The sequence below is a fragment of the Dicentrarchus labrax genome, unplaced genomic scaffold (genome assembly GCF_905237075.1).
Source record: "Dicentrarchus labrax unplaced genomic scaffold, dlabrax2021, whole genome shotgun sequence".
NCBI lineage: Eukaryota > Metazoa > Chordata > Actinopteri > Moronidae > Dicentrarchus > Dicentrarchus labrax.
The window spans coordinates 21,243,737-21,270,613 of record NW_026136721.1 but is presented as its reverse complement, the minus strand read 5'-3'; the positions used below and the strand labels follow the sequence as shown (position 1 = coordinate 21,270,613).

General features: G+C 39.8%; 2 protein-coding genes across 7 annotated transcripts in view; both read right to left on the bottom strand.

Moving 5' to 3' along the window:
* Nucleotides 1–6,349, bottom strand: part of atf7ip (activating transcription factor 7 interacting protein) — a 38,192-nt gene extending 31,843 nt beyond the window's left edge. For 2 of the 4 annotated variants that reach the window (XM_051386475.1, XM_051386478.1), the window contains exon 1: nucleotides 5,670–6,349. The gene's annotated coding sequence lies outside the window, so the exon portion shown is untranslated. Of the gene's footprint in view, nucleotides 1–5,659 lie in introns of all 4 variants that reach the window. The other 2 variants (XM_051386476.1, XM_051386479.1) reach the window with 2 other exon arrangements.
* A 7,445-nt stretch (nucleotides 6,350–13,794) lies between these two features.
* On the bottom strand, nucleotides 13,795–26,761 carry septin3 (septin 3). 3 transcript variants are annotated; one of them, XM_051386482.1, is made up of 11 exons: nucleotides 26,228–26,405; nucleotides 24,579–24,862; nucleotides 22,111–22,515; nucleotides 21,757–21,885; nucleotides 19,525–19,606; nucleotides 19,161–19,298; nucleotides 18,346–18,463; nucleotides 17,466–17,561; nucleotides 17,143–17,239; nucleotides 16,965–17,016; nucleotides 13,795–16,137 (listed from the first exon to the last, which is right to left on the bottom strand). In XM_051386482.1, the coding sequence occupies exons 3-11, from the start codon at nucleotides 22,511–22,513 to the stop codon at nucleotides 16,008–16,010; spliced, it is 1,245 nt and encodes a 414-aa protein (XP_051242442.1). In that variant the 5' UTR covers nucleotides 22,514–22,515; nucleotides 24,579–24,862; nucleotides 26,228–26,405; the 3' UTR covers nucleotides 13,795–16,007. The 3 variants fall into 3 exon arrangements, with proteins under 3 accessions (XP_051242442.1, XP_051242441.1, XP_051242443.1); XM_051386481.1 differs by lacking the exons at nucleotides 24,579–24,862; nucleotides 26,228–26,405 and adding an exon at nucleotides 26,612–26,761; XM_051386483.1 differs by lacking the exon at nucleotides 24,579–24,862.
* Nucleotides 26,762–26,877: the final 116 nt, after the last annotated feature.

Genomic DNA, 26,877 nt, shown 5'->3' with positions numbered 1-26,877 from the left:
AAAGTATAGTAGCTCTTGAAATATCTTGTTCAGGCAGCTAAAGCTTGCAGTCAGCCTTAGCATCAAGCTTTATGACTACTACCACAAACATGAATCGACATAACCATAGAAATTGGCATACAAAAAGTAGGTTCAGACAGAAATCAAAGCAAATTTTAGACATGGCTCAATGGAAAAGTAATTGCCACAGAAACACATCCATTTTTAACACCCACCCAGGGTCATACATTGCTAGCTAGCTTACAGCTGACATCTGTAGTCGGTGCATTTTATATTTGGGGCAAATAAACACAGAATCCACAAACATCCCAGTGTCAGATTTATGAAAACAATGCAAACCAAACCACTTGTTATTGTACAGTTCTGTTACACGATGCAGTTTGCAACCTTGGTGTCCAAACTCAAAATCACTCCCATCGGTGTGCCCAAATAATCTTTTACGATAAAGAGGTATTGCACACATAAATATGTTTTTTGAGCTGTAAATTCATTTATATAAATGTACTGTGATGACGCACATGAATCAATGCTGGTGTTACTATTGACATTCATTGCCAAATATATGAAATTGGCATTTATGGGTTAAAAATGGTTCAACACGCCATCTTCGGTTTAAAATGACTGATCGGCTCATAGAAAAAAACTCTTATCAAGTGTTTCCTAAACTAACAGCCAGCGACCACCGGTGATCAAGATGTTTTGGTTTTATTTTTTTTTTTGAGGAGCTGTTATGTCGCTGCACGCGCACCCTGCAGCTGCAGCCGGGATACTTTTATTCCTGGAATAAATCCTACTGCTAACGCCACTGGCAACAAAAACCGAACATTTCCTACAGCTGCAGCTTCACAGCACAGTAAAGGTATTCAACTGGGGAACCACAAGTTGAGTTTTATTTTGAAGCAAGCTAGTCACAGAAAGTGCAATGTGTTTATCAGTTAGCTAGACGCTGGCGGCAAACGTTTAAAATAAATTGGTCGTTTTTTTTTTATTTATTGACATCGGATCAGTTGTAAATATGTCAGGGAGCAATGGAACAAGAAGAAACAGCCACTGGTCCAATGTATAGGATTTACTGGCATCTAGCGGTTCAGTTGCAGATCGCAACTCCCTCCTTTCACCATCCTCATTTACTACTATAGAGACCGAAGGCGTATTTTTTAAAACCAGCCTGTAAACATGTTAATTTCTGCTGTAAAGTTGGGGCATTTTAATATGGGGCCTTATGGATATTGACTTACTTTGGTAGAGGCCGTTCGAGCAACTGCAGTTTTTGTTACTTTTTTTGGTTTTATGGTTACCACCACCTCTCTGAAGACCCAAATAATTGAACTGTAACTTCAATCCCTTTATGAATTTGCCCTCTGTCTATGTTTCCAGCGTGGATATGGAGAGTCTGACAACAGCTGCCAGTGGTTGGCTCTGACTACTAGCTTGCTTTTTCTGTGGTGGTCAGTTGGTCACTCACTCTGTGTCGAGGCCACGCCTCCTACAATGTCTGTCTTGCTCTGGTCTCTTTTTTTGATTTACTGAGAGGACGGGAGCTAGCAGAATTTGGTAGTACAGTTACACTGTAATAAACATATTTCCACTCACATATGCAGACTATTAAAGTGATGGCCTTTTGTAATTCACAACTAGGTGTCTGTTACATAAATGTTACTTCTGGCTTTATTCAGAGAGGATATTTTCCAAGCCAACACTTACACAATATCTAGTATCTGGTACACTATAGTGAGTTGTAAATAAATGATAGGAAAGAAGAGTGTTTCTGATATTTCACAGGCAGCATCAGTGATAGATTTTAAATCTTGTGTTGTTGAAGTCTTTATTAATGACGTCTTCTCTTCTCACAGTGAATACATTATTATGCCATTACATTATGAAATACACATTTCATAATTTATTAGACAGAGAAATCTGCTCCCTAGATTGAGAGCACACATGCATTGAATGACAAGATGCTCAGTGGGACTCAAATGTCGTATGTATAACATTACATTGGATATTAATTTATAAATCGATGCAGTTTGCATTAGTCGAAACTAACAATATTTGGAGGAAGAAAGCTGGTCAGATTAATGTTGTGGTTGTACAAGGAAGGACGTTTTTTTCTCTTCGATTTCCTCACACTGCATAAGGAAATATAATAATTTTGATCTGACTTAAGTGGCTCATTTACAATGTTTTGTGGTTTAAGAAACAGATTTTGTTTCCTTTTTGCAAAAAGAAGATGATAATTAAGTAATACTTAATAATTGAGTGCTCTTGGTAAGGCGAAATAGAGGATGTGCGTTTCATTTCTTTCTGTGCATGTTGTACCTTGTGCTGCTGTGGCCTTCACGTTAATCTAATGGCAATTAACACACGTCTCAGACATTTTACTAGATCAAACCAAGTAAGATTTCCGCCATTTCTTGGGCACTCAGACATGTGAGCTACACGTTAAATTGCCATCTAATTTACATAACGAGATGCACGTCTGAAAGGGGCTTAATGGTGTAACATAGGGCAATATTGCACAGTGGACATTGCCTTAGCACAACTCAGGCAGTAGGCTCCCACGACTAAATGAATGGAGCAGACACACTTAAACATAATGCACAAGGCAATGGGAGTGGGAGGATACATAGGTGTACGTGCAAACCTGAACATGAGATGTCTACTCCTGTCCCAACCTTTCTCTAAAACTTTAAACGCTTATGGGTAAAACAATTTTTTTGAGGTTTACTGTTTATTATATTGTTAATTAATCCTAATATTATTAGAATTGTCAATGTGTTGCAAGTAGCCTATACACATCATAAGCACTAGTGAAATCTATCAAAACTAAGGATAAAATTAGTGTAGGCTAATAAGACCCTCTTAAAAAAGACAAATATGTAGGCCTGACTAACTATTATGGCCTATGTGAAATGCAAAATACAAATTTAATACAAGCCGTTCTTATTAACTATGTGGCAGGATATAAATGGTGAATACCCATCACAGGGTATTTTGAGACTTAACAAAGATCATATTTCTTATCACTCTCATTTTCAGCCTGAAGCAAAGAAACCGGCTGTGACTGGCTGAAACCGGTTCTTATGGAGTAGGTATGGTTTGAAATACTTAAGTATGGATTTTTCCATCAAAATTAAAAATACAGGATTGGAACCTGCTGTCACTCCTGAAGATAAAAAAATGACATTAAATGAGGCAGAAATTACATTATGATCAGATGAGAAACACACACACACCCAGTTTTTTGTTTTTTTTACATTACAGACAAACTAATCAATTCAGTTTCTAAATTTAGCTCCAATTTATATGGTCAAAAAAACAATGGTTGGGTTGACATTTTAATTAACATTTACATGCTGATTGAAGCATTTCTTATATTTGTTATGACACGTGTATTCACACTATGATGGGATTTGTTTTATCATCATCCCGAAGGAGCACTTATAAGTGTTTAAATTGTTTTTGTAATTGTAAAAGTTAGCATTACATAACATCTGGCCATATAATCATTTATCTTACCTCTACCAGCAATCTGATGGGACAGAGATGCAATTCAATTTCAGAACCAGATGCATCTTATAACTGATCATACAGGGACAAAAGACAAGGTAGGAAATGGACATTTGGTGGGTAATGGGACAACAGCTGCACAATACTGACTTACATTAGGTACCAAACCCGTATTAACCAGGTCTGAGAAAGGTGCCTCTGTCAGGCACATATACTCCTCTTTTTCTCCATATCAATGACTCACTATAACTCACTATATCATTATAAGCAGACAGAACCTCAAAAGTCCCTCCACTGTCATTAAGTATAAATTTGAATGTTAGCTCTCTCTCTTTGTTAGCTAGCTCTGAAAATTGGTATAGCAGTTTGTACGATCAATAGAGAATGCTGATTGATTAAACTGGATGAGGGGTAAACACATTTTGCGAAGCAACAACAATAACATGACTTCTAACATCTACAGGAAAGCTTTTGAAAAATGTAGGCGGAGCCTTTTTAGGCTGCTTCCTCTTCAGTAGGAAAAAGCAGACTGGGTAATGAATTACAAGTGCACCATGTGAGCACTGCCACTGGGTGAAGTGGGTGTGGGGAAACAAGAAGCTGTACCATGTTCCAGAAGCAAACCTCAAACACCTCACTTTGTATGGACTAAATTGAGTCCATTTAAAAAAACAAAAAACAAACAAACCACAAACACACATCATTAATATGATTGAACAGTCCAATTCTGCAGAATGCTAAATTCCCCAAACTGTGGCTGACCTATGGATCTCAGATTCATACAGCAATCACTCAGTTGGGTCACTTATCTGCACATCTTTTTTTTTTTTTTTATGTAGTTTTTTCTTTCATAAACTCACAGAGCATGTCAAAGGGAAAAAACTGCTAAACTCTTATTTGACATTAAGCCACACCCACATCAGGACAGTGTGGCGCATGGAAAATTACTGGGCTGTACCACTATAGACCAAGAGGGGGGGTTTAACTGCACAGTTCTGAGAATGCAGCAATTTACTCTTCACTTTAACCCATTTTTCTATTCTGTGTGTGTATAGGCCCAAATCTAATGTTGATTTCCAATTTGGGGATTCTCTAATAACCTTCATTAAATTATGTAAGTATTTAAATTAAGCCAAAAACTCTTCATTAAAGTGCAACCAGGGGTGATAATTAAAGTAAATTAAAGCAACCAAAGCAAATGTATTATCTTGCTATTACCTACATTACTTCACATCTAAGGGTGGACAATTTTACACCAGAATCTGTCTTCATTTTTGCCCCTCCCCCAAACTGTCACCTCTGCAGTATGCTGGATGTGCTTGCTGCTTGTTTTAGCACCGACACACCGTAGTCGTCTCACTGACTTGGTAGGGTTGGACCTTTGAGACTTAAGTGAGGTGCGAAGACACAAATGTATGTTTCCAGTTGCTAAATGGGGAAGTCAGTGTATTAAACAAAGAATCTGATTACTTCTATCAGACTATTGGCAACATGAGTGGTGTGAGGGCATGTTATAGTTGAATAAGACTTGGGTCACTTTTTCTACTTCTTTATATCCTTGTGTGTATTGGTGTACAGGCGTTCTTCAACCGAGTTACCACCACTTAGCAACAAGGATAGCGTCCCGCAGGAAGAGCATGTGCAAAAGAAACTTGGGTTTTTTTTAATCTAAAACAACAAAAAACACATTACTTGTGTAATAAAAAGTGTTCATAATGTAATAAAAATGATAAAATAATTCAAAATTCACAGCCATTAGCAGTTCAGTAATTTTATATAAGCAAATTACGCAATTGGGAAACCCGCGAAATTGCTTTCACAAAATAGGAAAGGTTGCAATTCCAGCTGCTCGTAAAAAAAAGTATTTTACAGTAAAAGTAAAAAGTAAAATATTATTGAAATCGGTCACTAATGTATTATCCATTGAGCTAGTATCTAAGCAACCGCTAGCTAACACTTCTAAGCCCGCTACAAACCCAATCGCTAGGGCTCACTGCAATATGTTATAAATAAAGATAAAACAGAAAAATATAACGTAATTTATAACCAAATGTATATAAGCACAAGTTCCAATAAACCACATCACCTCCTTGTGTAAAATACAAAAGGCAAAGTGAGAGCTGAACGGCTAGCAGGCTAGTTGCAATACCTCGACTCACCGAAACTTCGCGTTGCCGAGCGATGATGTTCCCGCGATTTTCAGCCTCGATCGGTAAGCAGACTTGTCTCCTCCTCCTTGTTCTTCTCCTTCAGCCGCTGTTCAACTCTTCCGCGCCTCTGTTGTGTGTTAACGACAACCGTTGCGGTCGGGATGTGCGGTATCAGTCCACCGGTGTCTTATCCGGTTGAGGGGAGGGGGGGAAACTAGTGAGCGGTGCCACAAACTGTGTACTTTGTGTATATACTCGGACACAAACCCGCTCTCCGCTCTCTCGCTCACAAATAGACTCCTCCTCTTTTTCAACAATTCCACCGTACGTCATCGGCCGGTAGCGGTTGGTCGGCAGGCTCGCGCTCCAACCGTCGCGTTCTGACCGCTAGTCTTCTTCTGTTTTGTTTTGGGTTTTTTTTTTCCGTTGGTTAGTTTCTCTCCTGGCGGCGGTGTTGAGGTCGGTAGCTAGAGCCGGCAAGGTAGGTATGAACAGCTCCAAATAGGATTGTATGAATGAGCTGACAGGACTAAAACACAAGCCGGTGTTACTACAGCAGCAGCAGCAGCAGCAGCTCCTCCGGTTGGGATAAACCAGAGCCAACGGTTTTTTTAAACCGTACTGCAGTAAAGGATGAGACTCAGAGCCGACGGTTGGAACTAGGGACAACAGGGAGCAGGGCATTAGCATGGGGAGGGAGGGGATTTCACTTCTGGGCTAAAGGGGGAGGGATCATTAATAGTGGAGGAGGAGTCTGGTGAAAATGTTTGAAAAACCTACATTAAATTAGTTATTATTAGTAGGTTATGCATCATAGGATTTGTGTGTTGTCCTGTGTGTGTTAAAGTGTAAACATGAGAATGATTTTAAGCTTAATTTAATGATCATGTTTAAAATGACACTCATGAGAGGGATTGACAGTCTAACCAAATTGGGAGAACACAGCTAATCTGAGCAGATCATTTCCTGTATATATATCATCTTAAAAAACTGTTTTTGCTTTATGATTTCAATGATTCACACAGAAGACTAAAGGAGAGGGAAAATCTTCTATAAAACCAAAATCCATCCCATCAGTGAACAACCACACGGTCTGTAGTTTTTAAGCAGTCTTCTGACATTATACAGCATTAGTCAGCCATTTTGTGTATGAAACCTGTGTGTAGTTCCCCGGTGGTCCAGCAGAGGGCGAGTTATTGTGAGGTCGCTTAAAAATGTTCCTGTGCTCATGTATAAACCACTTATCCTGCCGTAGTCTGGGTCATAACTCGTCCCTTTGCAGGGTTGTATCTTCACACCCCCAAATCTATGTGATCTGCAGAAGGAGTTTGGTAGCTGTGCTCTCCCTTGCCCTGTGCTTTTTTCTCTCTTTCTCTCATACACTCTCGCACACCAGAGAAGATCTGCAGTGCTAGTCCAGCAGAAAGAAGCCTTTGAGGTTAGGCAACTCTGTTTTTTTGTTAGTTTTTTTTGTTGTTATCTTCATGTGAGAACAAAAACCAACTAGGCTAGTGCCATCACGCTGACAGTTTTCAACATGATGGACCTCTTTTGTTTAGGGAACACTATGTGCAGATCACAGGCTCCATCTAACAGGAGTGAGATTATTACATGAAACAGCATGAAGATCAATAATACAGCTGCTTTAATACCCTGTGTGTGTTCACAAACATCAGTAAATGATGAAGAAACAAACACATCGCACTGGTTGAAGAGAATTCGCTCGTAGGTTTTTACACAAAAATGGAAGAAATCCTCATAAATAAATACAAAACATATATTTATTGTTTTTCAAAATGGGAAGTTTTAATTAGCATTTTTTCATGTTACATAAACACAATGCAGTCTGATTATAATTGTAAGTTAAGGTACCCTTGGAGCCGATGAGCTACGTAAGCTCCTCGTCTTTGTCTTTATTTGACAGTTCAGAATACAGACATGAAGAATGTGGACAGAACAAGAGGAAGAAGAAACCAAACATAAAAAGTTTCCATGCTGAACAGCCAGAAGACAGCCAACAAACAGACTGCCTTTAACCCCAGTTCAACATAATGAATCAGTCGAGATGACTCTATAAGAGCAGACACGTGCTAATGGAGCTACACTCACCAGAAGAACTCTATGGGCAATAGTCAACCACAGACACTGTGGCAGGGTCTTTGCACTCAGCAAGAAAATCTTCACAGAAAAAAAGTACAAATTTAAGAGAAAACAACCAAGATAGTTCTCTATCAAGACAGCTGAGGGCGCCATAGTTCATTATAACAAGTTTGACAGTAATCTGGACAATGACAAAGATGAGCTAATAGTAGAAGCTAAAAAAGTGCTTCTATGAATGTTGTCTGTGCTCAATGAAGGCCAGCACTATATATATAATATATATATATATATATATATATATACTGACAGTATATATAGTATAGATAAGGTGCTGGCCACTGACGGACAAAACAAATAAGTGTGTTGTTTGAAAGTAAAGGGCCGAATGGATATACAGGTAACCATGTGTAAATCCATTCTGCACCATTATCGCACCTCCCCATAATATTTATAATGGCCAGTAATCAGAAGCTAAAATAAGCTAATTTTCTCTCCTGAATACTCTTCAGTGTTAAACCGACGTCACTCACTGAAATCCCTACTGTCTCGTGTTGGTTTACATGTCAATCAGCAACAGTGAACACAACAGCAGTAGATCACTTACAGGTCTCTTACACAGGTAAAACAAAGCCTATTGAAATCACACTACCACTGATGCACACTTCATGTCATAAAACGTGACTGGATCTGTTTCTGAAATGGAGCGACGCCAGCGAGGCAGTCAATAGGGCTGCACGATATGAAAACAAGATCTGTAGATTTCTTCAGAATTACGGTACTTCCTTATAATGCAATGTTGTCACATATTTTACCTTTATATATAAAATAAAAAATCATTCCATGATTTACATATTGCACTTGACCAAATTCCGATTTAAATAATATTTAGATTAATTGTTCGGCCCTGCACTGCCATATACACAAACCTCACTATCCATAATCATCTACTAAACACACTCTGCCAATTTGAGGGCCTATTTAAGCTGTTCTTCGGTCTCTTCCTCAGAAATTTGCTCGTTTGCAGTATTTCAGTGTAACACATCTCTGGGGAGTGATAAGGTCGGAGCCTAGACGCCAAACTCTCTATGCTCTGCTGCTGCAGTAAACATTTCAAGCGTGAGTTGTCTGACTTAATTGTACTTAGATTTACTGTAGATTTCTTTTTTTTAGCTAAACTGCTGCCATAGCAATTTAGCTTCAAAAGAAGACATGTTGCCGTTAATTACCATGGATTTGAACAAATCAGTTGTATCAGAAAGAAATCATCATAGGTGCAACAACAAAGAAATGATAAATTCCCATTCCTATAAAGCTTTAGCTATATATTTGTACAAAAACCAAATAAAGTAAAGAACAGTATTCTAAATAACAGAGAATGACTGCAGCTAGAGGAAATCCACGATTATCAAAGTGTAACATTTTAACTTGGTAAATATAGTCACTGTTAGTGAGTTGATGCTCTATGTATGAAGAATAACTAAAGGAACTCAGCTGAATTGGGAATATTAAAACATTCTCAGATGTCCTTGGTCTAGTGACATCTAGAGGCAGTGGTGAACATTTAATGCTGTTTCCTGTATGTGTGACAACTGACCTTGAGGACAACGACCTTGTATGTTTACAGATTGTTGCAAGTCGATTTCCTGAATGCTTCTCAAAACTGGGCTCTTTGGTGGAGACGTATATGTATTATTAGTTTTTTTTATGTTAAGGTGATATTTGAACACTTTTGCAGAGCTACATTGTTCTTGCACTGAAAAACAGTGCTTCTCCTCCAAGACACACCTAGGTTTACCATTCAGTGTCCACAGTATCTTCTGTGAAACAATCATTCAGTTAGAACACAGTGTCATCAAGATGGTTTTGTTTTTCTTATATCATTATAATTACTGTCTTATGGATCATAAACATGCTCAGCTACTTTCATAGTTTTTATGTTAGTTTGCATGTGAAGTTAAAATTTTAGCCTCAGGATGTCTCTCTGTAAACACTTATCTCATGTACAGGACATGCCAGAACAACGTGTTCACATTTCACAAGATAAGATAAAATAAACGTCATTGATCCCACACCGAGGAAGTGGGATCAATGACGTTCACTTTACAGCAGCTCAAGAGTCAAAAGAAGAGAGAAGTATGGAGCCCCGGTGTGGCCACAGAGAGAGGAAAATATGTATCGAGGCCATGATTTACTACGAGTGCTCTAAATACTTCTGTCTGCACAAGACACAATGTGTTCCCATGCTTTGAAAGAAAGTTGTGCTTCATGGCAAGTATTCACATAAAACAATATGATTATGATCTGTGTTAGCCGCAGTTAAATAACTTACTCCACTTCCAATAATTCATGATTTGTTCATTTCAATTCAGTTTTATTTGTATAGCGCCAATTCATAACAGAAGTTATCTCAGGACACTTTAATAATAGAGCAGGTCTAGACCGAACTCCTTATAACATTTACAGAGACCCAACAGTTCCACCATGAGCAAGCACTTGGCGACAGGGGCAAGGAAAAACTGCCCGTTAAGAGGCAGAAACCTAGGACAGACCCTTCGGCTCTAGGTGGGTGGTCTGTGGGTTGTTTTGTGGGATTTTGATCGAATCATGCAGCAAAAAACAATGGCGGCTCCCATAGAGGTTAGCGTAGATGCTGCTAGCATCTTTCATTGAGAGAAGAGCAAAGAACGACACTGAAGGTTTTTCTCGATGGGAAATACGTTTCCACTCTTCTCCCTACTGACTTCAGTAAGACTTTGACTATGTTATATGGTTTGTTGATCTGATTGGTTGACGTTTGCCCGTGATGGCAGTGATAGATGGTCCATACAATCACCTGCAGAGTATTTATTTGAAAGCACCAGCCGTTTTCCAAACTGTTTCCTACGACTACTTCCCAGATGGTTCTGTGTAACCAACTATCTGGCGCTGTCAGGTTAAATTAGTTGCCAAGTGCACCCCACTGTATTATTAACAAAAGTCATCCAAGGTTGATTTCCTAAAGATCACCACTGGGCCCAAATGACAGAGAGCACAGGCAGCCGGCAGGCAGCCGACTTCAGTGATTTAATATAAGTTCAGCTTACAAGCATGAGCAGGTTCAGGTAGACAGGCAGGATAGATAGGTAGGTCAACAGGTACAGCTCCAGGCAAAGCAAAAGTAAAGTTGAAGTTAAACAAGACACAAGAAGAAGGAAAATAAAACAGGAAGTAAACCCAAAACCATGACAGTTGACCACACAGGCTATAAACACGCAGTTGGCCCACCACACATAATGAGGCAGGCACACATAACGGTCTGTTCAAAAACCTCAGTCTGTTTTCTGACTACTTGCCAGATGATCATAGCTGATATGATCATATAGTGTCACTGGAGGTGTCAGTGGCCCATGCTATATTTGAAGTTCGATGTATACAGGATGAACAGTAAAGGAGAGAGAGCACCATACCCTCTGGGGCCCCCATGCTGCAAACTACCACATCAGACACATCAATGAAGCCTCACATACTGTGGTCTGTTGGTGAGGCAGTCGATGGTGCATGAAGCAGTCTACTGCCACTCCTTCAAGCTTCCCCCTGAGCAGTGATGGCTGTATTGTATTGAAGGCACTAGAAAATTAAAAGAAAACATGACCCTTGCAGTGCTCCCAGTAATCTCAAGATGTGAGAGTTGATAAGCAAATGACATCTTTGAGCTCAACAGGGGTCAGAGGTAGTTGAGTATGATCCTTTCTGTGGTCTCTATCAGGTGAAAAGGCTGCTGGTCTAAAGTAGACAGTCTTTGGTACTGGAACCACACAGGACGTTTTCCACAGGTATGAAACTCCCTCCAGACTAAAATTGTGAGCGCTGTATGGAAGAACCAAACTAAAAAAAACACTTGTGAAGGATCATGTGACACATGACATTTGATGCTGCTAGCACCAGAGCACAGTACAGCAAGAGGTGCACACTGAATATCAATCCTACTATAACCCACTCCTGGTCCTGGTTAAAACATGAAAAATATGCAGTGCTATGGCCCCTAAAACTACTGATATAAAATAATAAATAATAACATACGGTATAGTGTCATTTTGCTCGATTCCTGAATGTTTCCAGCTGTAGTTTATCAGGCCAATTAAATGAGACGTTCAAGTGTTTTTTAACCTTTTAAGTTTATCCTTGAGGACTTTGAGCTCAACAACACCACAAAAACAGATTAATCTGAGGAAATAAAGGTGTTTGGAGAAATGCTGCATACTGGGAAACAGGACAGTGTTATATCCTGTGCATAAACAGTTTCATATATATATTTCTTGCAGTAAAGAAAGAGGGCACAATGACTGTTGAGTTTGTATTATGTTAGCAAATACATTATGACCACTGACAGGTGAAGTGAATAACACTGATTATCTTGTTATCATGGCACTTGTCAGTGGGTGGGATATATTAGGCAGCAAGTGAACATTTTGTCCTCAAAGTTGATGTGTTAGAAGCAGGAACAATGGGCAGCGAGAGGATTTGAGTGACTTTGACAAGAGCCAAACTGTGATGGCTAGATGACTGTGTTAGAGCATCTCCAGAACTGCAGCTCTTGTGTGGTGTTCCCGGTCTGCAGTGGTCAGTACCTATCAAAAGTGCTCCAAGGAAGGAAAAGCGGTGAACCGAAGACAGGGTCATGTGTGGCCAAGGCTCATTGATGCACTTGGGGAGCAAAGGCTGGCCCATGTGGTCCGAATCCAACAGACGAGCTACTGTAGCTCAAACTGCTGAAAAAGTTAATGCTGGTTCTGACAGAAAGGTGTCAGAACACATAATAGCATAACATTCTGGCTGATCGCTGTATTATGTAGTAATATATGTAGCATATTGCAGTGACAGTGAGTGTAACCATCCTTAAAGGTCATAGCCTGTTAATCATGACCCTTAAAAAGCAATTAATAAAGTGTCTAATGATCTGTCACAGGGGAATCATGTATTTGGAGACAAATGTATAGGACCCAAAATGGAGCCTTGTGGAACACCACAAGACAAAGGCAGTTGCTGTCACAAAGTTAACAAGATAAAAATCCAATCAGACAGACGCAAAACCAACTGGAGAGCCTTCCTAAAATACTCCCCCACTGCCCATGCTTCTTGGTCTGAATGTAGTGATGAACTGTGTTTGATAACTGTACTAAGGTCAAGGAGTAGTCATCTGCTTTGCCTGCAAAACTATGAATCATCATTGCACTACAGAGGGCTGTTTCAACAGAGAGCATTGAATTAAAACCAGAATAGGAACTTAACAAGGATATTTCTTGCATTCAGATAGCTGTGAGCTAAACCCAAGTGGTCAAGAACCCATCTATATTCATCTGTAAGAATAAGCTTCCTCGAGCAGACCTTTTATTGACCGGTATTCCCACTGAGCTCTACAGTCTGCCTTGCAGGTAGTGAGCCTGAGGATGCATATTCCTTCACACCAGTGAGTAACCCTGCTGTTTGTGAAGTGTTAACGCTCTCACAAGCTTCTCATGTGATTTTCTTACTCACCACATAAGCTTCATATTCACGATATACCATCATTCATGACACACCTGCAGGAACGTCCATATTTAAAATTGTGAGACCGTTGAAAAACTGAGAGCCAAATGTATCTAATTGAGTTTGCAGGCTCAATCTGCATGTATACACGGCCTGATTTACTGAGACAGCAGCTCATTACACTGTCAGCTCCTGGGGATATCCTCTAGGTGCACACTGTGAGTGAAGTAGAGCACAGCAGATACAGCTCAGTGGTGGGATGAGATCACTGCAGCTTGAAGTGATTTTACAGTTCATCAATGGTCAAATTAAAATTAAATTTTGATGAACACCAACTAATTAGTTTTAGCTTTAGTTGATTTCTTCCACTACAACCTTTGTGGCTCTTGACTCTGAGACCCCTAAGTGTCATGTAAGTTCCGAATTAGTTGTCCCATACTTTGACCACTGTTACTACTAAAATACTATTAAAAACAATAATAAAAATATAATGTAATCACGTTGAGACATTAATGAAAAAAGCTTCATAAAACATGGGAATGTGCTTTTATTAAATAAAGAATAAATTACAATAATAAGACATTAATGTATAAATAACTCAATAATACCACTGAAAATTATATCTCAATGTGTCACAGCAACTTTGAGAAAAGTAGTTATTAAGTAAATGTACACTGTTGAAGTTCAAAGGGATGAGTGATATGTGGATAGTGGGCCGTCGATTTAGTAACAGGAGTTAGGACAGCCGTGCTTTACCTCATGATATAGCAATTTAATGTACACGTCACACATTCAGAAATAGTTGGTAAGTTGATGTAAAGTTGCAGTGATGTGTGAACTGATTGGCTGTAAGCAAACAGGCAATATGGACACAAGCATGCACACATAAACACTGTTTCAAACACTGCTTGAAACCTTTGACTGCACTACAATCACAGACTACTATTATCAGTTTGTTGCAGACATCACATTTCATATCAAAAGTGCACGTTCATGGTTTTTATAAAATTATGATTCAAAACAAAAAGATTGATAGATTATTGAATTTGAATTCCTTGTAGTTTTGGCATATTTGTCCTCTACTGCAGACAGTACGTGGCAGAGCAGTATAAATGTTGAGATCCTGAAGGGAAGTTGGTAAACATGTTTACAACTTAATTAATAAACTGATTTGGAATAATTACACCAACACTGAGTGCGTACCATTAGGCTAATATTATTAAAGCTTGTAAACCTGATCTGGATCTGATCTGATATATTAGTTATTACTGACAGCCGTAGAGGACCCAAACTCTGTAAACCTCATCAGAAGAAAAACTTTGACTGTGTAAAAATTTGCATAAAAATCTCAGCAGTCTGCGGAAGACACAAAGCTGGTCTAAGTGCCCGTTTCTGCTCTGTTCAATCACTGCTCATATGTGGCAGAGTGCTGCCACCAAGTGGTGAACAGGATGAATTTAATTTTAAAATGACATTACCACAAATACTGGTCACCACATCAGAGTGGTGGTGACAGAAACTTTGCATGGCACAAGACATCAAACAAAACTGTTCACCAGTGCAACAGTTGTATTTCTTTTGGGTCAGAAAAATACTGTTTTCATGAATGGTCAGTGGCTATGGTGAGGAGAAAAATGCATCAAATCAACCATGCTGAACAAATAAAAAAAAAAACCCATTTCAGTTGAGTAAGCTTGTATATAAAATTATACTTTTTATGGCATTATTGGCATAGCTGCTCTTTCATTTCTATAAAGTAATGCAGTACTGGTTAAATTACATGCTTTTGGCTTTCACATTGAAATTGGGTGCATGTTGTCCATTTAGATGTCAAAATAGGTCACAAAATCAATCAGAATCTGAATATATAATGTTTAATAAAACCACTTATCTGTTTTATGCAATGAATCAGAATCTGCAGTTTGAACCTTGTGGACTAATTACACACTGCTGCCCGGAGAATTACTTTTCATAATATGTGACTGATGTTGCAGCTTTTTCTCATCTTAGTATGCAGGTGTGAGCACACTAAACTACTTTAAAATGGAAAATCAAACATAAACAGGGCGAGGGAACAGAAATGTGTTCTGTTGTTGAGGGTGGGTGTAAAAGAAGACAGCACAGCTTGTAATGTTTGTTAAGCCCTCCTGACAGTTAAACCACAGGGATTCTTTCTCCGAACGAACAGTCGCTGCTGAGAATTTTAAAAAAGCAATTTGTACAGAGTCAACTGCAGAGCTGGCTAGCTCATCACTACTACACAGGAATTATGATTTTAAAATGTAGAGCAAATCATATAATGTGTCTGAATTCAGGCATCAGTTGCTACACTACACTAAAACCTCTTATACACATAATAATGTGGCACTTTCTAAGCTTGTACTACCCGGACGATGATCAATGAGAAGGCGTTGGCAGTAGATAAAATGTTAATTTTATAATGGCACTAAGTCTCTGGGTGGGACTGTCCTGTCATTCAAATATTCATAGGAATGACTTTGAAATAAAACAAGAGGGGTTCTGATATGTGTTTTTGGGGATGGTGTGGGGACGTAAGTGAAGAGGACAATGGGTGAAGTTTGAAGTCAGAAAAAACTACACTGATTTTTTTACAGATTTAAGGGATTTCCAAGCATGCAGCGTGGTGCCGTGCTGCGGTGACAATGATTATAGTTTCATCTGCATCAGCATCATTGCACTGTTTCCTGTTCTTACTTTGTCAGAACTACACCCCCTGACTGACTACAGGTTGCTTTCTTGGGTGTCATTAGTGGATATGGGGTGCAGACCTCCATTCTCATTCAGTCTCTTGGCACGATAGGTTTCATAGTGAATGTTGTGAGTGACCTCCTTCAGATCCTGAAGGTGAGACCTGAGAAACAGAAATAAAGAAACAAGGAGGAGACGTGTTACGAGTTATTTATGTATCTATTTGAAACAGGGAGTATCACAGTTATTGTGTTTTTTTTAGGGATCCTTATGTTTTGGTTTAATAAATAATAAATGCAAAAGCATTACTGGACGCTGGAAGCGAATTGAACCAATGGGATTTACCACGTAAAGTAAAATGTTTTAATTATACTGTTACAAGCAAAGAATTATACATGCTTATTTACTAAATGCATATAAACCTCATTTTTACATTATGTGTCAGTAAGAAAAAAAAAGTTCTTTGGAGAATAAGTGGATTATGAAATCGATCTTCATTTTAAATAACTATTTAGGGGGGCATTTTGCCTTTATTTTGATAGGAAAGTTCAAGGTGGACAGAAAAGGGGGAGAGAGGGGAGGGGGAGACACGCAGGAAAGGGCCACAGCTTGGATCCAAATCCGGACCGCTGTGTTAAGGATTCAACCTTGGTACACTGGGCACCAGCTCCACCATGCTATAAGGGCGCCCATCAAATTGATTAGTTGATCAGAAAATGAATCAGCAACTATTTTGGTAATCATTTTAATTAATCGTTTGAGTCATTTCATTAAAAAAACTAAACAAAACGATTTCTAATTGGTCCTTAACACCTGTTTATTGTAGGGCTGAACAATTAATTGAAATATTATCAAAATTGCGACAAATGTGTCCAATGTGACAATACAGCATTATAATGAAATACTGTAGTGCTGTAGAGTTGCACTGGCTACAAACCTTACAATGCATTGTGTTGGGATTTTAATAATCTATTTAAAAGACAGTTTTACCTGATCAGGAAATCTCTCAGCAGAGCAAACTCACAATGGTTGGGATTTTCAACTGCAAAAAAATAGAACAAAATGAAATGTTATATCTTATATACAAAGTCCTTTACCGTCCATCAATATTATTGCTGTGGTAAAGGACTGTAAATGTAACTTATTAAGAAAAGGCCATATCACCCACCTTCTACAATTCCCCACGCTGTCTTCCTCCCCAGAACTCGTTTCCCATTCACTTGATACTCTTTGTCGCTGCCCACCACAGCAAAGGGCATTGCCTCCTATGGACAGAGACATTTCAACACGGTTCAGTGTGCCGAAGAGAGTTGCACTAGGTTTATGAGATGAAACAAATACACAACATGCCCCAGTGCCCTGACATTCTGTTTGGAGGAAGCAGTGCGTGAGTGTGAGAGAGATTGAATTCAGCTGGGTGGAGAGAGGAGGGGTGGGGAAAGAAGAAACTCCCAAGACAAATGTGTATGAAAGAAAGAACAGTCCACTTACTCTGATCTTGTCATTGTCGCTCTTGTCCTCCATGTCTTCATCAAACTCTTTCTGTGGGTAAAACTCAATCCCGCCCATCTCCAGCTCCTTCCTCACCTACAGCCCAAACAAAGACAGGAAACAGCACGCATCTTAGCGCTGTCTTCAAATCAATCAAGACAGATAAAAATATTTATAGAGTTAACTAATCCAATGAGCTGATATTGCCCAGTTGTCATTTTATCCTACATACACACAACCCATTTTTGGATCTCTTTTTCTAACAACTAGACAAATGGAGCCAGTGGAAACAAGTGGTAAACACAACAGTGACATTATCACCTTACAAAGTGCTGAATTTGTTAGCAAACAGCTGCTAATTTACACATCCAGCAGTAGCACTAGTAAAACTAGTATTCTGTTGTCACGTCATCTATTTTTAGCTCTGATTTGGTCTCTACCAACTCCTGAGGGAAACATCCAGCTCTTCAGCTGCTAAATGCTCCACTGTGATCACCAGTTAGTCACTAATGGTGTCTGTCTGCTGTTTGGTGCTGGGCAGATAGTTTACAGTGGGGTTTTTTAGAGCTCTTTCACTGGAAACAGCTGCCTGCTGCGGCCAAAAACGACTCTACGAGAGTGGTGAGAGTAGCTTTAAAGACCAAGATATGAACTCAGCAGGACATTTTGAAGTTGAAAAATAAACTTGTCAGTGCTGAATACACTGTTTCTAAAATACCACAAACATATCTTTGGCATTTGGCAAACTATAGGCATCAGTGCCAACAGCGAATCAAGAAATGTCAGTATAGAACTAACACACACAAATACCATCTGAAATAAGCTAAAAAGCTCATATATAGGCCTGTGTAGCTCTAGTGGCATCATTGGTGAAACTCACCCGCTGTTTGAACTCCTGTCTCTCCTCAATGGTCATCGTGTCTGACTTTGCAATGACAGGAATAATGTTGACCGAGTGACTCAAGCGCTTCATGAACTCGACATCTAGCTGCCGGAGACTGGGACAGTCAGAGAACAGAAAAGACAGAGAAGAAAAGTGAGTAAGTAGGTAGATTCAGGAGCTGTGAGTCTCCCAGAAGGCCTGTATGCAACAGTGAAAAGACGATCAGGATAACAAGGAGCGGAAGAAGGGACCGGGATTTCATATGTCATGTTTAATAAGTCTCATTACCTTTCCCTGGTCTTGTAGCAATTATAAAAGATATACAGTGTAAATGCTGCTGAAAAGTAGGCTTATCACTGGACAAAGGTTGTGTCCCAGTTCTTGTTTGCCTGTGCACAAAACATCCTGTCGGTCTCAATTACCCCAGCTAAGAAGGATGAGATACACTGCTGCAATACACAAAAGACTGTATCCTTTTATCCATTAAAGAGCAATTTCACAGTTGTCAGCAGGAGCTAATTGTGAGGTGTTCAGAGGAGAGAGAGAGAGAGAGAGAGAGAGAGAGAGAGAGAGAGGGAGAGAGGTGTGTGTTGTCTGAAATATAAAGTAGCGCACTTGATTTAGGGCTTTGTTAATTTGAAACGAAATGTTTTATGTTTTGGGATAAACGGACGTGAACACTATGTGCTGGGATGTGGGTGTATGCTGCTCTCTCCCAGCCTGGGTGCCAACTAAAAACACATCCCTCTTTAGATGAGATATGTAAAGATAGTTTGAGTGATTGCTTTACTTTACTTTGAAGTTTAACTCACGAGTGTCCAGTTGGGGAGATGAAATACAGACAGCAGTGCACCCTGGTATCAGGGATGCGCTTCTTTCTGGTGATGTTGACCTCCTCCTTTAGGAATTTTTCATACTGCTCGTTGATGTACTTGGAAATGGGCTCCCAGCTGTGTGATACAACAGAGGAAGTCAGCTTGTGGGAAAAAGATTACTTGAGCCATAAAAGAAAGAAAGAAGAAGAGTTTACCATTTAGCATAATAAACTAAATGCATTGCTGAACTCCTGAACTAAAAGTACTATTTTATCAGGTGACAAGTGAACATTTGTTCTTGGTAAGATAAGACAGTAATGATGACATTTATGAGGCTTTAATGAGCAGTTGGAAAACCCACCAGTTGTCATTATTGATTTGGTCTCCAAAGCCTGGAGTGTCGACGACTGTCAGCTTCATCTTCACACCACCTTCTTCAAGGACTGTAAGAAATACACACACATAGAAAAGAACAAATCATAGCTGTTGCTCTGTATGTGATAATACAACTGATCTGTATTTGATGTACATTTGATATCTGAATATTCACAATATTGACTTAAGGTTTATGTTTGTCACAGCAAACAAAGAATAAATGATTGAGATAGTTTTAACATCTGTGTGATGTGCTTCTGTGTCTCCCACTGGCAAGAGCATAATAATGTCAGGTCACTGTCACCCGCAGGCCATTTGTGCATAATCATGTAGCAAACAAACACTGAGCTCTCCAACAGTTTGACGTGTCACCACTGTTTTTCCTGATGCTGATAAATGAGGTTGGTTCTGTCAGTTTTCCAGTCCCAGATGCCACCGTGTGCGCAGTCCTGCACACTGCAAACTGACAAGTCCCCAGCTCATTTCATAAACAGCATGCAGAGCCGTCTGCCACAGTAGCTGATTTGATACTCATACTGGGGGAGGGGTTTCAAAGTCAGATGTTTCCAAATACTACATATTGTGGCTTTAAATAGGACCAATTTGCTCTTTATTCCAGCCAATTTCAGACTCTTTTCAAACAAAAATCATGGCTGCACATTTCTGTTTATTCCAGCAGAAAGCTTGTGTGCTGTGGAAGAATGTCACAATCAAGCAAACAACAAATTGAGCCATGTTTACCTCTGTGTGTGAGTTGTCAGCAGGGGTCATTCACTGTAACCATGGAAACACAGCTCTCTGTTCTGAGATTGTCTGCCATGAGACTTTTAGCCTTGAGATTAGGTCATCTACCATCATGCAACTGCCTAACTAGTGCCTGCCAGACAGAATAAAGTAGTTCCGATACACCCACAGTATGTGTCTGAACAAATATTCTCTGGGCTGCTGATCAACAAGTCTGACAGAGAAGCACTGTCTCTGTATTTTGAAACTTTGAGAGTTACTCCCAGGGTTGATAAAGCTTCGTCAAATAAAAGCTGTCAGTGGGAATCTGAGGTAAACCTGCAGCCTGCAGTCCTGTTTATTATTGATAGCATGTGTCATGGCGACGGCCAGGCCTTAAAGGATCACCTTACATTTTTTTGTCAAGTAACCATACATACATTGAAACATGCTTCAGATGTAAGTGATGGAGGATATAAGTGAGTCCTTTTTACCTGCAAAAAAATTAAATAACTATATATATATATATATAAATTATAATATATTATTGTGACCGCCCCTTTAGTGATCGAACCTTCTTGTTACCTGCTCCTGCTACTGAAGCTTTCTATGACCCGTTACTTGCTTTTTAGGACTCTTTGCACCTCTACATTGACACATTGCCTGTCCTGACTGACCAACTTTTGCCACAGACACAGTAAACTTTGCCTGGAAATCCAGTATGTTTGTACTTACATTGGCACACTGACACTGTATGAGAAAATTGTGCAACAATTAAATATGCTGTCATATGTATGTCTGTGCGAATGTGCTCTGTGTTTGTGTGATTTTGTCTGTGCCCATATGGTTATATCATTGTTCTACTATTTGTCTGTACTTTAATATATTTTCTTTTAATGCTTTCTTAGATGCTGTCAACATGACAGGGACTGCAGATGAAAATTAGCCTGCATGGCTAAATCTGGCACATTTACATGATGGACTCAACTGCTTATATTCATTAATGCGCAGTGTCCCTCCTTAAATAAATATATTTCAAACTTCAGACTAATCCATGTATTAATTTTTAGATATTTTGCAAACAAAGATGAATGCATAACCTTCCTCCTACTTCACTGGTAGACCTAACTACCCCAAATACATTCAAGTCAGACGAGATTATGATATATAGCATAATTATACAAGAGCAATGTATTTTAGTAGTCATTTTGAAAGACAACCACCTGGTATAACAGTAACTGGACAGCTTCAGTAAACAAGTAATCATCTCTCAAACAAGGTACCTGCAGAAGAGGCAGAAATTGGCTCATGCATTCATAGCTCAACTTAAATAAATGGCAAATTCACTTGGCAGCTACCAGGGAGCACTGATGTACTGTAAGTAGGCTACTTTTAAGAACATGGTCAAAGATCGTTAATTTTCTCTGTCAAATTAAATGCTGCTATAAATGTCTGGCTCTAAAGAAAGAAACAGCAGCTCTCTCCCTGTACTCACCATGAGACACTGCTTTGATCTCGATAGTTTTAGGGATCTTCTCATCACGGGCCCACCCGGCGCTCCTCCTGCTGACTTGGGATTTGAATAAGGTGTTCACCAGAGTTGACTTTCCAAGGCCGCTGTGACCTAAGACAAGAAGGAGGGGGAAAAAAGTAAGATCATGGCCAAAGAGGTGGTAATATAATAGAATGAAAGGCAGAAAGTGTCCAGATATGAAGGAAGAATTTAGATTGCTTTGCTTTTCACCAAGAGCAACACTGAAAAAGAAATTAATAATATCTGAAGATGTTCTCTTCACAACTTTACACTAATATTCATCTTTAACCTAATTCACAGGCTTCTGTCACTTACCCACAACCATGATATTAAAGTCAAAGCCTGTCTTCATGGTCTTCTTCCTCATCTGCTCAATGATGGTGTCAATACCAATGTACCCCAGCAAAGTGGATCCACCACCGGAGCTGAGGGAGCCGCTATGAGCATGACCTCCATTGTGTGCTGCAGAGTGACTCCCACCGTGGCCCACACCGTGGCCCACACCATGACCCACACTGTGACTGCTAATGTGCACTGGAACGTGACTCCCGATGGGTACTGGGATGGCACTCGGAGGGGGAGCAGAAACACCGCCGCCTCCTCCAATGCCCGGGCCCTGGGGCGGGAAGGGGCTGGACGGGGAAGGAGCCCCCACATTTGGGGGTTTGGCAGGTACCGCCGGTTTGGGTCTCACTTCTGGAGGAACTACGTCTGACATGTCTGCAGAGTAAAAAGGATAAAAATATTTTTTTTCATTAACAGAATACTGTAGCTGGTACATCACTAGGAAGTAGGCCAGTAGAGCCATGCGAGGCCTCTCCTCTGTTTTACTTGTTCTACAGTGAAGAAATGGGATGTTGGAGTACTCCTAAAGGGTTGCTTCACCCAAATCACTAAAATATATTTCTTTCATGTACATCGCCATGCAGAGAGTTCTGGTTATAAGATATCTGTTTCTAGAATAACAGGGACATTGTGAAAAGACAGCCTATATGTTGGCTGATAACAATAATAATATAATTGTACAGTGTCATTTTTACATAGGAATGTTATGCTAAGGATATAACATATAAAATATATCCTTACATATATCTTATCTGTCAACAAAAAAAAATCCCTGTCAAGAGTGTTAAAATACTATTGGCCAATATGTCATTATTATATTTTGTTTTTGAACTGATTGAAATATGAATTACTGGTCAGGCTATAGTTGCCTACTCAGTGTTGGCAGATACCCAGAGTTTAGGTATCGGTATTAAGAAAAAAGTCAGATTGGTACATCCATACATCCGTAAATGTAACTTTTTAATGCAGTGAGCAGTACAGCTGCAACAATTAGTTGATTTATCAATTAAATCTGTCTATTGATGGAGGATTTTATGGCAAATCCCTTTTCTTATTCTACTATGATAGTAAACTAAGTATCTTTCGGCTTTGGACATTTGGTCAGAACAACTCTACTACAGTGGGCTCTGGGCCATTGTAGTAGAGATGTTCCAATACTATTTTTTATTCCCTATACCAATTTAGATACCTGATCTGCATATTGGGCGATACCATGTACCAATCCCATACATTATTTTTCAACAATATTTTATATTATTATTATATATGTTTTTATATTACCATGTATGATTGTCAGAGGAGGACACTGCCGCTCTCTTTATACATCCATGGACACTCCTGGGAAGTAGCAGGGTCGCTTTTTGGGGCTAATAAATTACGTGGTATGGGATCAGTGCTCAGACACACATACTCACCAATACCCAATACCACATTTTAGGCAGTATTGGAGGAAATTCCAATACTGGTAGAGGTATCGGAACAACTCTACTAATTTTTTTGTTATTTATTAACAAATGAATAATCGAGAAAATTACCAGTAGATTAATTGATAATAAAAACCATTGTTAGATGCAACTCTAGTGAGGGCCTAACTTACACTACAGGTGAGTCGATGTATCAACACGTATCTGTGAACTGACCCTTTAAGTGAATGCAAAAACAATGCAGGCAGATGGTAACAGTAACAGACATGAGATGGAGCCAAGATGTTGATAACCTCAGGCCTCCAGGGTGTACACATGGAGCAGCCTGCTGCCATGCTTTAAGTCAGTGCAGCCACAGACACAGATCATACAGGACACCGAGGCAGTGGCTGTCACTTTGATTCACAACACTCAGGAGTCATCATGCAGCCCTGCTCCTCTCTCTGCCTGCCCTCCTGCTCCTCTCTCTGCCTGCCCTCCTGCTCCTGCTCCTCTCTCTGCCTGCCCTCCTGCTCCTCTCTCTGCCTGCCCTCCTGCTCCCCTCTCTACCTGCCCTCCTGCCCTCCTGCTCCTCTCTCTGCCTGCCCTCTTGCTCCTCCTTGCTCCTCGTTGCCATCACAACATACACCAGATTTGCAGACTACATTAATTTCAGCATTAATTGTGAGCAGGTAAATCTCACGTGAAGAGCACAACACAGCTGATGATGCTCCGACCTGTTCACTCCACTATAAACCGTTATTAACCGTTATGAACCGTTATTAACCGTTATTTGTGCGCTGGGTGGCCACGCAAATGGACGCGAAGGGCCACACATTACGGCTCCATGTTCGAGTTAACCATGTAGTGTATCTATTTTAATACGACACATTAGGTTAGCTCCACCACAGCCTGTCGACCCCATTGTCTGTCCCCACTCATGCTGGATAATACCGTTAACAGCTAGCGGCGGCAGCTCCGTGTTAGCTGCTAGCTACCAACCGTCCGCTAACGCCGATGCGGTGTCACACTTACCGATTCCCGATCAATAGACCCCGCGAATCAGCCCGAGGAGGAAACGGTGCGATGTACTGTCGCCCAGAGTCCAGGAACAAACGATGTATATCACAAACACGGAGATAATAAGATGAGGAGTGGTCATGTGATCAGCCTGGGTACCTCTCCTCTCCTTCCCTCTGGCCGTGAGCCCCCCTTTACCGTTGCCAAGGCGACAGGAGGAGGAGATGCAGCGCGCATGCGCAGTGTGACTACCTCAAAGGGACGTTTTTTGGTACAGTGTCTTCTGTCACTGATACAGTCTATTTTTAGGAGACATTTTAGATTGACGTTATACTTACAAATAAATACAGTTTGAGTAGAACAAATTGTAACAATTCTCCTGTACGGTGAAATATGCTGGTGGAAGATGTACTGAGATCCTTTACTTAAGTAGAAGTAACAGTACTTCAGTGTAAATTATACCTCCTTTACAAGTGTAAGTCCTGCTTCTTAATTTTACTTAAGTTAAAGTGTTATTAATAACAAAATGTACTCAATCTATCAAAAGTTAAATTGCCGAGGCAGATTGGCCCTTGCATTGTTATATTACTGTGCATTATATAATTGGATTACTATTAGCCTACTTATGCAGAGGTAATTTCAACTACTTTATATGCAGAAATACATCATATTTATTTATTTATCTTATAAATTTAAATGTAGTGGAATGAAAAGTACAATATTCCTCTCTGAAATGGTGGTGGAGTTGAACAAAATAGACACATACATGTAAATGGTACTTAAGTAAAGTACCGCAGTAAATGCACAAAGTTACATATTATTAACAAAAGGTACCTGCAGTTTCAAAAGTAAAAGTACTCATTCAGTGGCAGGATATATTATATTATTTGATTATTTGAACTGATGAATTATTATGTAAACAGCATATTAATATCAGAGCTGGTGAAGTTCATTTAAACTGCTTTACATACTGGTGGATAGTTATATTTGTAACAGGCATCATATTTCATAAACTCATCATGTCTTATAATGAAGAATCACTACAACAATGGTTCCCACCCAAGAAGATAAATCAGAGGGGTCGCCAGATAATGACTGACGAGCTGAAGCAAGAATACCTCGCATATTTCTGCAACACAAAGTGCAGTTTATTTATTCTACTGCAGCTTCTAAACCTGCTTATCAACAGATCCTTCTTGTTGACCACTGAGAAAACTCTATTCACTGATGAAGGCTGTGATACAGTTGGAAACTACAGAAAAAGCTGTTAAGTAGGCCTAGAGTTGGGTTTGAAATCTTTAAAACAAACACTAGACAGTTCTCTCAGAATGCTTTTTAAATCAAACCGTTAGACAGTCAGCTTTTGTTGGACTACATAGAGCTCATGGACATGCAGTATGGGACCTGTGCCTTAGGGGTTGCAGGGAGATATTGCTTCACTTTAAAGGACAGAAGCCTTAAAGATTGTTAACCACAGCACTGTGATATCCTAGGGCCTCATAATACCACTGATCCTTATTAATATCCTTTTTTAATACTTAGTGGTGTTTTATTTTTAATCTCTACCCTCCAGGATTTCACAAGTGTTGCTGTAGTATATCTTAGTACAATTATTATTATTAAGTGTTACAGGAAGAGAATCTTGGCTGTGTCACCGTACTCACACTTTATCTCCGAGTTGCCCTCCTTTCGTCCATCTTTTGCTTCCCTTTCTGCATGTTTTTGTCGTGTTTGTTTGGCTCTGCGGAGCGCTGTGCTGGCCTGTCCTCCTGGACTAGTCACTCAGACAGAAGTGTGCTAACCAACGATGTCTCTCTTCAGCACGTCTGTTAGTCTACTGATAAGCAGCGATGTCTTAAATCCCTCTGCTATCCTCTTTGACCACCCCCTCGCCTGAGCTCCCGCCCCCCTTAGATAAAAGAAAAATATTGAACTCTTCCTCTAAAAAGATTTAAATAAACACGAGATGGAAGAGTCCTTGTCATGTATGCTTCGGGGAATTTGTTCAGTTAAAGTCATCCAAGCGGTTTGGAAGTCTCTATACTCACCCACATACACTGAACCCGGGTAATACATGGTGACGTAATATGGGTCCTCTGGTTCCTCCCTGATAAATGCTCTGTCTGCTGTAGAGTAATTTGGTTGTTGTAGTGGAAGGGTAACTGTTGTTGTTGTCTGGTCTGGTCTCTGGTACACTCTGTGCTGTGGTTGGGATGGCAGGTCAAACCCCCCCTTTGAACTGACGCCAAAACTGTTTGTGTTGAGTGGGCAGTGTGCCACAGACGAAGGCCAGCTTACAATGCACTTCTCTGAG